A 12751-nucleotide genomic window follows, 5' to 3' on the forward strand; every position below is an offset into this window, starting at 1 on the left:
ACTGATGGGATGGGGACCTGCCTCCTCCGCCTGGAGCCGTGTCTGCAGCCTGCCTGCCTGTGGTGACGGTGCCTGTGTCCAGGCTATAACACTCACATGTTGTTCTCTTTCCCAGGAGAGAAAACTGAGGGTCTCATGGGGGTCTCCGAGCTGATAATCTCCACCTCGGTTTTAGGGGTCCTCTTCTCCCTGCTTGGAGCCCAGCCGCTCCTGGTCATTGGCTTCTCAGGGCCTCTGCTGGTGTTTGAAGAAGCTTTTTACAAGGTACATGTGAGGCAGTGCCTGTGCTTGGCACCTGCTCGCTCTGCCCTTGCGTTGAAGAGGGCAGCTGACATTTCTTCAGCTCTCCAAACGATCTTTGATGTTGTGGACTCCTTGGGTCCTGCCAAGCTGCCCTCAGTTCGGCCTGGGCTGGCCCTCGCTCTGCTGACCCTTTGCAGGTCATACCTTAGGGACTTCTGCCTCCTGTTGCTGTATCCTGCGGGCTGACCCCCTTGAGGCGTGACAGTGGTAACAGCACTCTACTTGCTGACCGTGAGGGAGCATTGTCCCCCAGCCCTGTGCTGCAACCTATCCTGGCACAATGAGCACTTGTTAGCTGCATCCTAAAACACTGGTCCCTAATACTTTCTTGGTTTTGGGGCTTCCTTTGAACACCATTTCACAACTTTAATTTGTGTCCAGGTTTCCTTGTATGGGAACCCAAAAACATTCAGTGTACCACCCATTTGGGATGTCTCACGTACATTACTCCCACTTGTCAGGATGAGGCCAAGGGTATGTGTGGAGATATCCTGGCCAGACAAGATGGACATGTTTGTTTCTCAAGTAGCATGACCTCTTCACTCTTAAAAGTCTCCCTATGTCACTCTACCTCCAAGCAGTGGGTCTAATCCTACTTTTTTTTTCTGATTCCTAGCATGTCTGGTCTTTTAAAGCATGGTTTTTCCTACAGCTAGATTTTCACCTTGGTGTCAAGAGTTTGGAGCTGGTGATGCCATTGCGCAGTGGGAATTTCTCTGCTCTCCTGTGACTGCACTTCTCACTGCCTGCTTTTGCTTTGCCCAGTCACTGCGTACAAAGTGACTGTGTGAGGGCCCTGTGTGAGGGCACTGTCTGTGGTGGTACTGAGGAAGGCTGCAAAGGGAGGGATGTGATTTGTGCTGAAAGTAGTTGGTGTTGCTCTGTGTGGATGAGCAGAGGCAGTGGAGATGGTCTGTTCTGTGGTGACAGCCGGGGGCTTTTCTACACACACATGCAACTGTGTGTACACAAGGCACTGTCTGAGATCGTGCCCCAGCTAATGTAGCCTTTATTCTGCGGGACATAGCAGGCTGCTCAGGCTCTCCTTTACAGGGAGCAGGCTTGTGCTGTTGAATGCATGGAGCAGTGGAGAGCTGTGTTTGAGTAATGGCACCTCCATATGGGTGGGATGCGGAGCATCATGCATAGGATGACTTCAGCAGAGAGTGAAGGAGGTACTGTTGCAAAGACTGGAGTTGTAAAGACCTGCTTGGTGTGAGCTGGCTGGTGTTAATGCAAAGTCTGTAACTTTACCTGTGACTCCAGCCCTGAATTCTCTGTCTCTGTGCTGGATGCCTGAGCAGATGTGGATGCTTTTTTCCAGGAGAGTCTTTGATCTTCATGGGGAGCAGATGTGCAAAGCAGCCTGAGGAGCCACGAGTAACTCCTTCCCCTTTCCGTTTCAGTTCTGCCAGACACAAGGCATTGAGTATCTGACAGGCAGAGTGTGGATTGGTTTGTGGCTCATCGTCTTCATCTTCATTATCGTGGCAGCTGAGGGAAGCTTCTTGGTGCGCTACATCTCGCCCTTCACGCAGGAGATCTTTGCTTTCCTCATCTCCCTCATCTTTATCTACGAGACCTTCTACAAACTGTACAAGGTGAACCTTCCCCAGGGAGATGGGCTGCCGCATCTCTCGATCCCCCAGGAACCTGCTGCTTTAGCATACAGGAGGCAGGGGAACAGGGCCAGCTCAGCCGCAGCTTTCCTAGGCGTTCTGCAGAGCAGTTCTTTGCTGGCCTCTCATGCCCCAGCCCAGCTGGCCCCTGTGCCAGCACAGAGGCTGGCAGAACGAGCCCTAACGTCTGTCTCCCCTTCTCTTCCTGCAGGAGGCATTAAAGAGGGGCCACTTTTCTCTCCCCAGCCCTCTCCAGCTGGGTAGGTTGCGAGGCGAGGTGACGGATGCTGGGATTGTCCGCGCCCACCATCTACCACCCTCACCTCTCCACAGAGCAGGACACCTCCGCTTCCCCCTGCCCCCAGTAGTGACAGTGCCCCCTGCCCCTCCTTGTGGTGACAGTGCCTGCTGCTTCTCTCACCTGCCCAGGTGTTTGCAGAACACCCTCTGCTGAAGTTCTACCCACCAAACGTACAGAGCGGCCTGAATGCCAGCATGCTCTCTGCGGATGCAATGTCACTGGGAATCAGGATGCAGCCCAACACCGCTCTCCTCTCCCTCATCCTCATGCTAGGCACCTTCTTCATTGCTTTCTTTATGCGCAAGTTCAAGAACAGCCGTTTCTTAGGAGGAAAGGTGAGAAGTTTGTGGGAGCCGTTTGTTAAGGACAGGGGATGTGCCAAACAAATAATGATTCTTGCTACAGACCTTTGTTCTCCAGAGCGTTTGGACTGTCTGCCAAAGAAACACCAGCAATCCCTTAAATACCATGCAGAAGGGATGGTAGGCTGGCCTAGGCTGCAGACCAGAGCTCGCTGTTGATGATGGTATCTGCACTATCCTGCTCCAGTGAGCTTTGCTGAAAAGTCTTCTGGTCCTTGGGAAAGCTCCTTTGGCTGGATACAAGTCTGTTAAATTAGAATATAGGAGGGGGAGAGCTTACAGCTTGTTCCCTTTGGACATATCTCTTCATGGAGGGCATCTGTGTAATACCTGGAGCACCAGCCAAATAAGGCAGTAAGAGCAATTAGCCAGTCACTTAAGAGTGGCTGGAGGACTGTATGTTATACGGGCAGTGGCATGCACGGCCCCATGGGTCAAGGCTGGGTTCCCTTGCTCTGCTCATCAGCAGCACTCAGGTTTGCAGTGGTGGTTGGCCCCATCTGGGGCTTCACTTTGCCACAGGCTCCCTGCAGCAGGGTGGCCAGCCCGTTCCCTTTGCCAGTGAGGGTGTTTGCTCTGCAGGCTCGGCGGATCATCGGAGACTTCGGGATCCCCATCTCCATCCTGGTCATGGTGCTGGTGGATTACACCATCACTGACACATACACGCAGGTAGGTGCCAGCACTGCTTTCAGAGCCCCTCCTGCAGCCCAGCAGTGATCCCTGGGGCACCCTGGGCTGCCCTTGTGCAATGAGGGATTTGTGTTTCCTGCCACTTCAGTCGTAATAGCACAAAGCAAACAAAGACGCTCCCCTCATCCTCACTCCCACGCTGAGGGGAAGCTCCAAGGGTCTTGCTGAGACTGAGACCAGAGTTACAGGGACTGGAGTCCCCTGGTATCCCTCTGGTATTCCAGCTGTTAGTAGAGGTAGCTTTAGGGGGCCAAGGAGTTTCAATGCAGTTAATTCCTTGTTTGTAACTCTGAAAACTTGCAGTCAGTCAACAAGACATAAACTGATTATGCACACTGAAGTGGGTGGCATATAGAGTGGTTTCAGTGGGGTACTTGTCATGGGTTTAGTACTGAACATATTTATACTCCTTGATTATTGGCTACTAAATATTTTGATCACTTTATGTCAAAGACAATGATCTCTTTCCCAGTTTATGCACAAACTTATATGTTATCAAACCAGTTTTCCCTACTTCCCCCCTTTTTTAATAGATGTGTAGTTATATCTGTTTTGTTTGTTGGGTTTTTTTTTCTTCCTTTTTTTCAACTAACATTGGGGAGAGGGTGAAAGGTAGTTCCTGTTCAGCATGCAAGCTTTTTGTCAAGGCAGCCCAAGGCTTAATGGAATCCAAACGCATTTTTATGCATATAAATTTCAATGAAAAATCTGGTTTTATCAGATGTTAGTAAAATCATGCACTTTGTTACATCCCTTTCATACCCTTCTACACTTCTACAATTAATATCAAAAGCATTATCCTTTCAGTATTAACTCAGCATATGTACAAAGCTTTCTGAGAAAATGGTACTTAGTTACACAGCTTAGCTCAAGAACAAGCATTCCAGGAATATTATTCATACTTATGCTGATTAACATAAATGCAAATAATAAATTCTCCCTGCAGCGCTCACGCAGACAGCAAGGGCAGCTGTAGAGCAGTGCAGAGCCGAGAGTTCAAATGCTGGTGAACGCAGGGTTGGGACTATGTACAGCTAGGAGTCTGTGTGGTCTCTGATGGGAGCACAAACGTGATATTCCCTCTGAACATGATAAGAGTGAGGTCATTTCCACAGAATGTGGCCACTTCTGGGGTCCACACTGCAAAAACAATACTGAAAAATGTCTCAGAAAAGGCTTGGAAAGTCTGGAAAGCCACCTCAGAGAAGCATAGGCAGTTCAGGACACTTGATTTGTCCAAGCAGAGGTCAAGGAGCATTTTAACCATGGTCTGCAAGCACTGACATGGGGGTGAGGTTCCCTGGGGGAGATATTTCCTTGGGCTCTTGGACAAAAACCAAGGGAATTCAAATAGGAAATGAGGCAGGCCCATGTTAGGTCAGGGTGGCTGTCCCATCATCTGAGGCATTCAGACCAGGGAGACAAGGAGGATCAAGGCTAGTCCTGTGTGAGGCCATGGGCATGTGTGTATTAGTATATAACTGCTGGGTTTTGTGGCTACACCACCAGAAGCTGAATGTCCCTTCTGGCCTGTCGGTCACATCTCCTCACAAGCGTGGCTGGTTCATTCACCCCATGGGCAGCAGTGGGACCTTTCCAATGTGGATGATGTTTGCCTCTGCCATCCCTGCCCTCCTGGTCTTCATTCTTATCTTCATGGAGACACAGATCACTACGTGAGTACCTCCCCCCCCAGTGCCAACCATCACTAACCCCTAGGCAGGCAAGGCTGGGATGGGTGCTGGTGCCATTTGTGTGGAGATGCACTTGGTGTCCCAGTGGGACAGCAAGGGCCAGACCCTGGCCGTTTCAGAGTGTGCCTTCTTGGGTTCTCCCATCGTCTCTTGGCTCCCTTCATGGCGTGTAGTGTGGTGGAGACCTGCCTCAGCCAAGCACAGGAGGAAACCTCTAACCTGAGGTTGACAGCCACCGTCCCTCTCCTCAGCTACCTCCTTGTCCCCATGTTTGCTCTCTCCGGGGAGTGAACATTGTCCCCAGCCACAGTGCTGTCCCTGGGCACTGGGCTGGGCCTGTCACTGACCCAGGCTCTTTTTCTTCCCAGGCTGATTGTGAGCAAGAAGGAGAGGAAGCTGCTGAAAGGCTCTGGCTTCCACCTGGACCTGCTGCTCATTGGCACTATGGGGGGTCTTTGTGCACTCTTTGGGCTGCCCTGGCTGACTGCAGCGACAGTGCGCTCTGTCACCCACGTCAATGCCCTGACGGTCATGAGCAAGGCCATCGCACCAGGAGAGAAGCCCAAGATCGAGGAGGTGAAGGAGCAGCGTGTGACCGGCGTGCTTATTGCTGCCCTCGTCGGTAAGCCTCTGCTTGGGTGGAGGAGTGAAGGGCTGACGACTTGAATCTCCTGGCAGTGCCCCTGCCCCACAGGCCAGCTTGCGCTGTGCCCGCTCACCACAGCACTGCCCCACCTACACTCAGCTCTCCTCTGGCAGCCTTCAGAACCGCCCCATGGCCAGTCCATCTGTGCAGCCCTTCCAGCTAGACCCCTCTTGCGCTTCCTTTCCCTTGCACCTCAGGACAGACAGGCAGGAGGCGGGAGAGGGACAGAGGCCAAGGTGCCTTGTGGCGGGGCTCATGTGGGCATGAGACACACCATGCCCTGAGCTCTCTCTGTGCAGGTCTGTCCATTGTGATGGGGAACATGCTGCGGCAGATCCCGCTGGCTGTGCTTTTCGGCATCTTCCTTTACATGGGGGTTACTTCGCTCACTGGCATCCAGCTCTACGAGCGGCTGCTCCTGATCTTCATGCCATCCAAGCACCACCCTGACCACATCTATGTTGTCAAGGTGAGCAAAGGCAGGTTGCGGGGAACCAGGTAATGAGGAGCAGAAGAGGCAGGTGAGAGGAAGATGGTGCTTTGCTAGAGTGATGCTTGGGCTCCCCCTTGGCTGCAAGTTTGTGCAAAGAAGTAAGTGCAATCCATGCACAGAGGTGATACAACGCTAGGACAGTATGCTGATAGGCTGCACGCAGGAGTGTATTGCCAGGATATTGTATGGACGGGCTGATTATAGGAGTGATGCATTGCTTGAGTGGGTGTAGGGACACTGTACTGCCAAGTGGCTATGCTGCTGGGTTGCAAAGAGCCTGATGTATTAGGGGGTTCTGTCTACAAGCAGGTAGAGCATGCAGCATTGTTGTGTTACTGTACTATCCTATGCAGAAGGGTTATGTTTTGCCAGTCGGGTCTTTATTAATATGTGTGGAAGGATAATGTGTTCTTAACTGGATTTACCTCCCTAGGTGAAGACCTGGAGAATGAATCTCTTCACCTGCATTCAACTGGCCTGCATCGTGCTGCTCTGGGTGGTGAAATCTACAGTGGCATCCCTGGCCTTCCCCTTTGTCCTGATCATGACGGTGCCATTGCGACGCTTTGTACTGCCCCACTTCTTCCATGACAGGGAGCTCAAAGCGGTAAGCAGATAACTGTCTTCACAGTCTAGCTTGCACCACTGGAGCAAGGTAGAGAAGATTTGGCAGACTGAATGGCTGGGATGTCCTGGGCCAGCAAAGCCTTGGCCTTCCCTGCTGTTTTCTGGGGTTCTTTATTCAACAGCAGTAGGTGGATGGGTAGCTTCCTCAGAGCTTGTAGCCCTGGGAGAGCAGTATGGGATGGATGGGCACCCAAGGGCAAGGAGACAGAGGATCCTACCATACAGAGGTTTGGAATAAGGGTTTCCTCTTCCATCCTCCTCCCCATTTGTGGCTCATTCATCAAGAGACACCCTATTTCTCCACTGAGACAGCAGCAAGGACAGCCCAGCAGCACATCAGAGCTTGTGGCTGCTCAGCACAGGAGCATGTAACCACAGTGCCAGGGTGCTGGCAGCTCCTTGAGTGGTGGCAGCTGCTCTTCTGCTGCCAACATCCTGAGCTCCTGTTGGAAAGCAGCCTGGAGCAGCACCCAGAAGTGGGTGCTGCCAGCAAGAGAGGAAGGAGGAGCTGCTGTGCTGGACCAAAGACCCAGTGATAGGACACTGTCAAACAGGAACACTTATAAGAAAGGGCATCAGGCTGGGGATGCATGGATAGGCATCAGGGGCAAAAAAAGGAGCCTGTTGGGAGGGGAAGGAGCAAGAGCTTTGCTCTTTCCAGCGCAGCCCAGCTGCCTGGCTCTCTGCATGCTGGACCCTCTGTGCCAGGCTTGACCCTGTGCTGGGGCAGCTGTGGTCTTCAGAGCCTGGTCTCTGCCTCTCCCCAGCTGGACTCAGAGGATGCGGAGCCAAACTTCGATGAGGACGGCCGGGACGAGTACAACGAGCTGCACATGCCTGTGTGAGTTGGGAGCTGCCCTCCCTGCTCATGGGACAGGCCGCTCATGCCTGTTCATCCTTCCCAAGGACTAACTGGAGACTTGCCGTGACTCACATGATCTCTTGCCTGGACCAACGAATGGATGTTCCATAGCCCCGCAGGAGGCAGCCCCAGCTCCTGCCCCATCGCTCGCTCAGCAGAGGCTGTGAGTCTCTCTCCTCTTGGACCTGGTGGGCTGAGAGATGCCTCTCACATCCCAAAGCTGCGTGGGTCCTGAGTGCCTGTGGGTCAGGGGTCTGCCCCCGCCCTGCTGGAGGCAGCCTGTGCCTGGTCTCCAGGTGGTGAAGGGGAGCCATGCCAGCTGGTGCCGCTGTGCCCCCCTCTGCAACCATGAAGCTTGTGTCTCAGTGCCACATGCCACCAAGCAGTCACAGGGATGGGCTGGATGCTGCCTGCAGGCAGCCAGTGGGCTTCTTCCAGGTCAGCAGCCTCCTTGCTCAGCTGGCAGATGCCTTGCTCCTGCTCCCTTCTGCCCCCTTCCAGGAGTGCTCATGCTGGGCCTGTGCCACAGCCCCTGGCCCAAGGGGCTGCTGCAGCCTGGCAGACAGGCAAGGAGGGACCAGCACCCTGGCCCTGTCCTCCAGACCATCATCTGTCCAGTCACCCTCCCACAGGACTGTTTTCAGCTCTTGCTCGGCATGGGGGAGGATGTTTGCTTACCCCCAGTTTTCCCAACCCTCTTCCCAAAGGAAAACTGCACAGGGAGGGGAGACTGAGGACAAGCAGGTATCCTGAAGCCTCGAGTGCCTGCCCTCTTGCAGGGACCAAGGGGAGTCCTGTGCCATTCTGCACCTCCAAAAAGGTTGCAGGGGTAAAAACTCATCACAGGTTGCACCCCAGATCCCCACATTCCTGTCCCTGTCCCCGAGAACAAACACAAACCATATTTAAGAAGCTATACTGAGATGTAGTGCTAGAGCACAAAACAGTCCTTTGGGTCCCCTCCCTTTCCCTCTGCAGTGATCCAGTGCGTCTGGCTCCCTGCAGCCCTTCAAGGAAGTCACTGAAACCCCCAGCGCCAATTCTGCTGCCATATCAGGGTGACCTTTCATGTCCAGGGGTGCCCCCCAGTGGGAAGGAGCAGCATTCAGTGTGCCCAGCACTCAGCCCCCATCACCTCTGGGCAGCTCTGAACATGTCCCCTGGGACCTCCCTGGGCCAGCAGCCCCTGTTCAGGGCTGCTTCAGAAACTGCTGATGGTGCCCCTGCTGCCCGCAGCGCTTCTGAAGGTAGTGCCAGAGGAGACGGGCACCCCAGGACCTCCGTGACGGTGAGAGCCAGAGTGGCCTTGGGGAGGCTGGGATGCTCACTTCACCATTGGATTTGGGACAAGCCGCTGCCCTGATTCCCACTTATCAGCCTGGCTCCTGTGAGAGATGGTGGGTGATTCAATACTGGGAGGGTCTGACACCTTCCCCGGGAAGCTGCAGAAATACCCCACCAGAGAGAAAGACCTCCCCCTGAGGCAGGTTCCTGCCCCACAGCCCGGCCCCCCTGCAGGGCCCGGGGCAGAGAGACAAGTGTCTCTGCGTGTCTGTGGCCGTGTGTGTCCTGTCCTCCCTGTGTAGTGTAGGAGGCCTGTTGTCGCTGTGCATTGTGACTCTGACTGTAGTGGAAACAGCTACACCAATAAACTCTTCACAGGAACCATGTCTGACTCTCTGCTTTTGTTTGTTAATTGGTAATAAATGAAATTGAAATTCCCTGAGACAAAGTGCTTTCTTGCCCACAGCAGCAGCCATCGAGGGAGCAAGCCCTAACCAGAGTGGGGACTGTCACCTTGTCACCCACTACCGGCAGGGAGGTGGGCTGTCCACCACCATCACCAAGCAGGCTGGCTACTGTGGGCCCAGCTGAAGCCCCCGTGCTGGCTGCTGGAAAGAGGAGGATGAGCCCCATATTTAACCAGAAATGCATGTTCGTGCCTGTGTGCATCCATACAAGTGCACAAGCATGTGCCTGCATGCTTAGCAGTGCTTGGTGCCCGTCTCCTTACCCAGACCATAGCCACATGCCGAACAGCAGGGCCACGGGCTGGGCATGGAGGAAACATTAAACACACACTCCCTCCATGCTTTCTTTCCAGGCAGGAGACGAGCCAGGTCCCCATGAGCTGCTGGCTGCCTGCAGCCCATCTGTTGATGGGTTGGATGTCCTCCAGTAGTGCTCTCCTGGGTGCTGCTGCTGGGAGTAGGTGGTGGTCCCCCCCTCCCATGGTCAGGGTCGCTGGCTGCTCGAGCTGGCTGCTGCCATGCAGCATGTGGCAGAGGGCTGAGCCCACCCAGGTGATGGGGTGGTGGCTGTCCCGCTTCTGAGCTGGGCCCCCTGTGGGGTGGGCAGTGCCCAGCCTCTCAGCATCCTCTCCAGGTCCTGGCAGCGCTGCTGAACCTGCAGGAGAGGAGGCAGAGCCAGTGCCTGGCTCCTGAGCATCCAGGTAGGCTGGATGCAAGCATCCAGGACTGTTTCCCGTAGGCTGCTCTGCCATGTTAGGAAACACCCCCTCTCCCATTCCCCACTCCATGGCTCTCCTTCCTCACACCTCAGTGCCCAGGGCTGCCCAGCGGGCCTTCAGTTTGGACTGGAGAGATTATGGCTCCACCCAGTCCCACAAGATCCGTGTGTCTGCCTGGTTGTCCAGCCCTTTCCATGCAGCTCCCCTGCCTGTGGCAGTGCCCCCGCTCTCGCCCTGTGATGCAGGGCATGGAGCGCAAGCAGAGCCAGCGCACACCCCTTACCGCATCAATCCCTCGGATAAGGATGGGCCTGACCTCCAGCTCCAGCAGCCAGTCAGCCTCCAGGATGCTGTGGTGGTACTCCTCCAGCTCCAGGCTTTTCTGCAGCTCCTCATCCAGGCCAGCCTGGTGCCGGCAACCTCCCATATTCAAGCTGTGCTGGAGCTGGGCCAGCTCTGTCCCCTTGCCCTGCTGCTGCAGACGCAGGACGTGGATGCGCCGGGCGACGTGACAGACCTGGGCATGCAGCGCGGCCGCCCGCTCCCTGCGGTGCAGCAGGGCCAGCAGCTCCTCCTGGCTCTCCCGCAGCCAGGCTCGCAGCACCCCAGGGGTGCAGCCTGCACCTGAGGTCTGCAGTGGGACCAAGAGGTCAGGCAAGCCCAGGGGAGAGCCAGGCTGCTGGGGTACCCTGCCGTATGGTGGAAGCTGCACAGTGCTAGGAGCCAGCTCTGCTCTGCCCCGCGCTGGTGGCTGCTGTGGCACTGATGGTGATGGTGACGGTGATGGTGGCAGGGAGAGGCTATACCTGCTGCGGTGGAGACGGACCCACCGCCGGGCAAGCACTGCTGTGGCCAAGCTCTGGTGAAAGATGTCAGGGACCAGCCGCAAGACCTTCACAAAGGGTCCCACATGGACAAAGCCACACAGGTCACGCAGGCTCTGGGGGCTGAAGACCTACTCGCTGAGGGGTCCCCCCTGCAGCAGCAGCGCCCAGTTACGCCGGTGGGTGAAGAGCTGTGCAGCCAAGTGTGGGATGGATGCTGGGTGGGGCTGCCAGGTGAGGTGGGCAGACGGCTCCTCATGCATGTACAAGTTCTCGCAGAGTGGGACCACCACCCTGGCATCAAACCTCTCCTTCAGTGTGCTCAGGTGCTGCAGGTAAGAGGCCAGCCAGCCCACATAGCTGGCCACGTCAGGGCTGGCCGAGCCAGGCAGGCACTGGGCAAGCCTCTGCAGGTGCTGCCAGCTCTCCACCCGCCCCGAGGGGCTCTGTGGCAGCACTAGCAGCAGCACATGGTACAGGCTGCACAGGTCAAAGCCCTGCTGGCACCACTGCACGTGCCTGATGAAGGTGCTGATCTCCCCTTCGAGGGCAGAGTAGAGGGCTTCCATGGGTGGCCACGGCGATGGAGAGGAGGCAGCCGGGATCACAGGTCACCCACGCAGTCCTGGGCTCTGGATGCACTGCAAAACACAGTGCACCACTATGCAACGTACAGGCTGGTGCATGCAGGATTGCTGCGGGGGCTCTGGTTTGGGTCACACGTGCGGGCTCAGCCAGCAGACGGTGCTACCAAAGGCCGGCATGCTGCTTTGAAGGATGGGACATCTGGCCAGCTCGGATGAGTCTGTCCCTGTTGCCCTGCTGGAGAGGAGACAGCGGGTGGGTGGGGAGGAGGGCGACAGGGATGGGCTGGTGCGAGAGGAGTGAGGGAGCTGGGACAGGTGAGCTCAGAGGGGTACCCCCACTTTTGCAGAACCAGAGAAGGGAGAAGCTGCTGAGTGCTGCCACAGCAGGGAGCACACTAGACTGCAAAATGATGGTGCAGTGCAGGGAGAGGAGCAGAGAGGCTGCCTGCAGCCCCAGGATATGCATGGTGTGGGGAGAGCAGCCTGGGTGCCTGCGGCCCCCCAGCTGCCCTGAGGCATATTCTGGGATGGGGGCAAGTGTCCTCCTGCTCCCTAGAAGGGGTCTTGGTTGTGCCAGACCAGCTCTGCACTCTGACCAGCAGCTTCTCTCACCTCTTTGCTGTTTGAAAAGAGGTTTATCTTTACAACAGTAAGCAGCCACCCTTGCCTGGCTGAAAAACTAAAAATAGGAGGCCTGTTCCCCAAACTATCAAGTGTATTGCTTTAAACCATTTTGTGTTTAGGCAAATTATTTGCGTTTCCACTTCTGCCACCCAGGTTCAAGTATGCTCAAGTTATTTTCTCCAGCTATTTTTATTCTCGGCAGCCAGGAGGGGATGGCACATCTCTGCTGTGAGATACCACTGGCACCTGTTCACATGGCTGTGTCTGGGAAGGTTAGCTGGCTAAGGCTGTCACCATGACAAAACTGGGAACTAGTGCCGCTGGCAAAGTTCCCCTTTTCCCCTGTATGTCTAGAAGTCCTTAGCTGGACTATGCTGTCTGCTATCCAGGAACTCAAACTTCGTAAAGGTAATTTAAAAAGTCCTTTTTCCTTTTCCCAGTGAGGAGGGGGTTGCGAGACCAGCACCTGAGGGTGCAGGTAAAGATGGCAGGAGGCGGCAGCACGGCAGGTTCTTCACACAGCGGGCTGGAGGGGGCAAGAGTGGCTTTGGTTGCATTTGCCCTTTCCAAGTGTTTGCAAGTGGGTTTTTTTAAGTGTGAGTTGCACCGGTTTGGGAGGAGCAGAGCTGATGATGAAGGAGAAGAT

General features: G+C 55.3%; 1 protein-coding gene across 4 annotated transcripts in view; it reads left to right on the top strand.

Moving 5' to 3' along the window:
- The window catches only part of SLC4A3 (solute carrier family 4 member 3), a 35406-nt gene extending 26138 nt beyond the window's left edge, over positions 1–9268 (top strand). For 3 of the 4 annotated variants that reach the window (XM_064451430.1, XM_064451432.1, XM_064451431.1), the window contains exons 15-23: positions 116–264; positions 1710–1904; positions 2352–2558; positions 3168–3257; positions 4788–4954; positions 5341–5594; positions 5918–6087; positions 6545–6718; positions 7506–9268. In XM_064451430.1, coding sequence (XP_064307500.1) covers positions 116–264; positions 1710–1904; positions 2352–2558; positions 3168–3257; positions 4788–4954; positions 5341–5594; positions 5918–6087; positions 6545–6718; positions 7506–7583 — 1484 coding nt within the window. In that variant the 3' untranslated portion in view covers positions 7584–9268. The remainder of the gene's footprint in view (positions 1–115; positions 265–1709; positions 1905–2351; positions 2559–3167; positions 3258–4787; positions 4955–5340; positions 5595–5917; positions 6088–6544; positions 6719–7505) is intronic. The other variant, XM_064451434.1, reaches the window with a different exon arrangement.
- The last annotated feature ends 3483 nt before the right edge of the window (positions 9269–12751 follow it).

This window comes from Phalacrocorax carbo, chromosome 5, assembly GCF_963921805.1.
Source record: "Phalacrocorax carbo chromosome 5, bPhaCar2.1, whole genome shotgun sequence".
In the NCBI taxonomy this organism is placed as follows: Eukaryota; Metazoa; Chordata; class Aves; order Suliformes; family Phalacrocoracidae; genus Phalacrocorax; species Phalacrocorax carbo.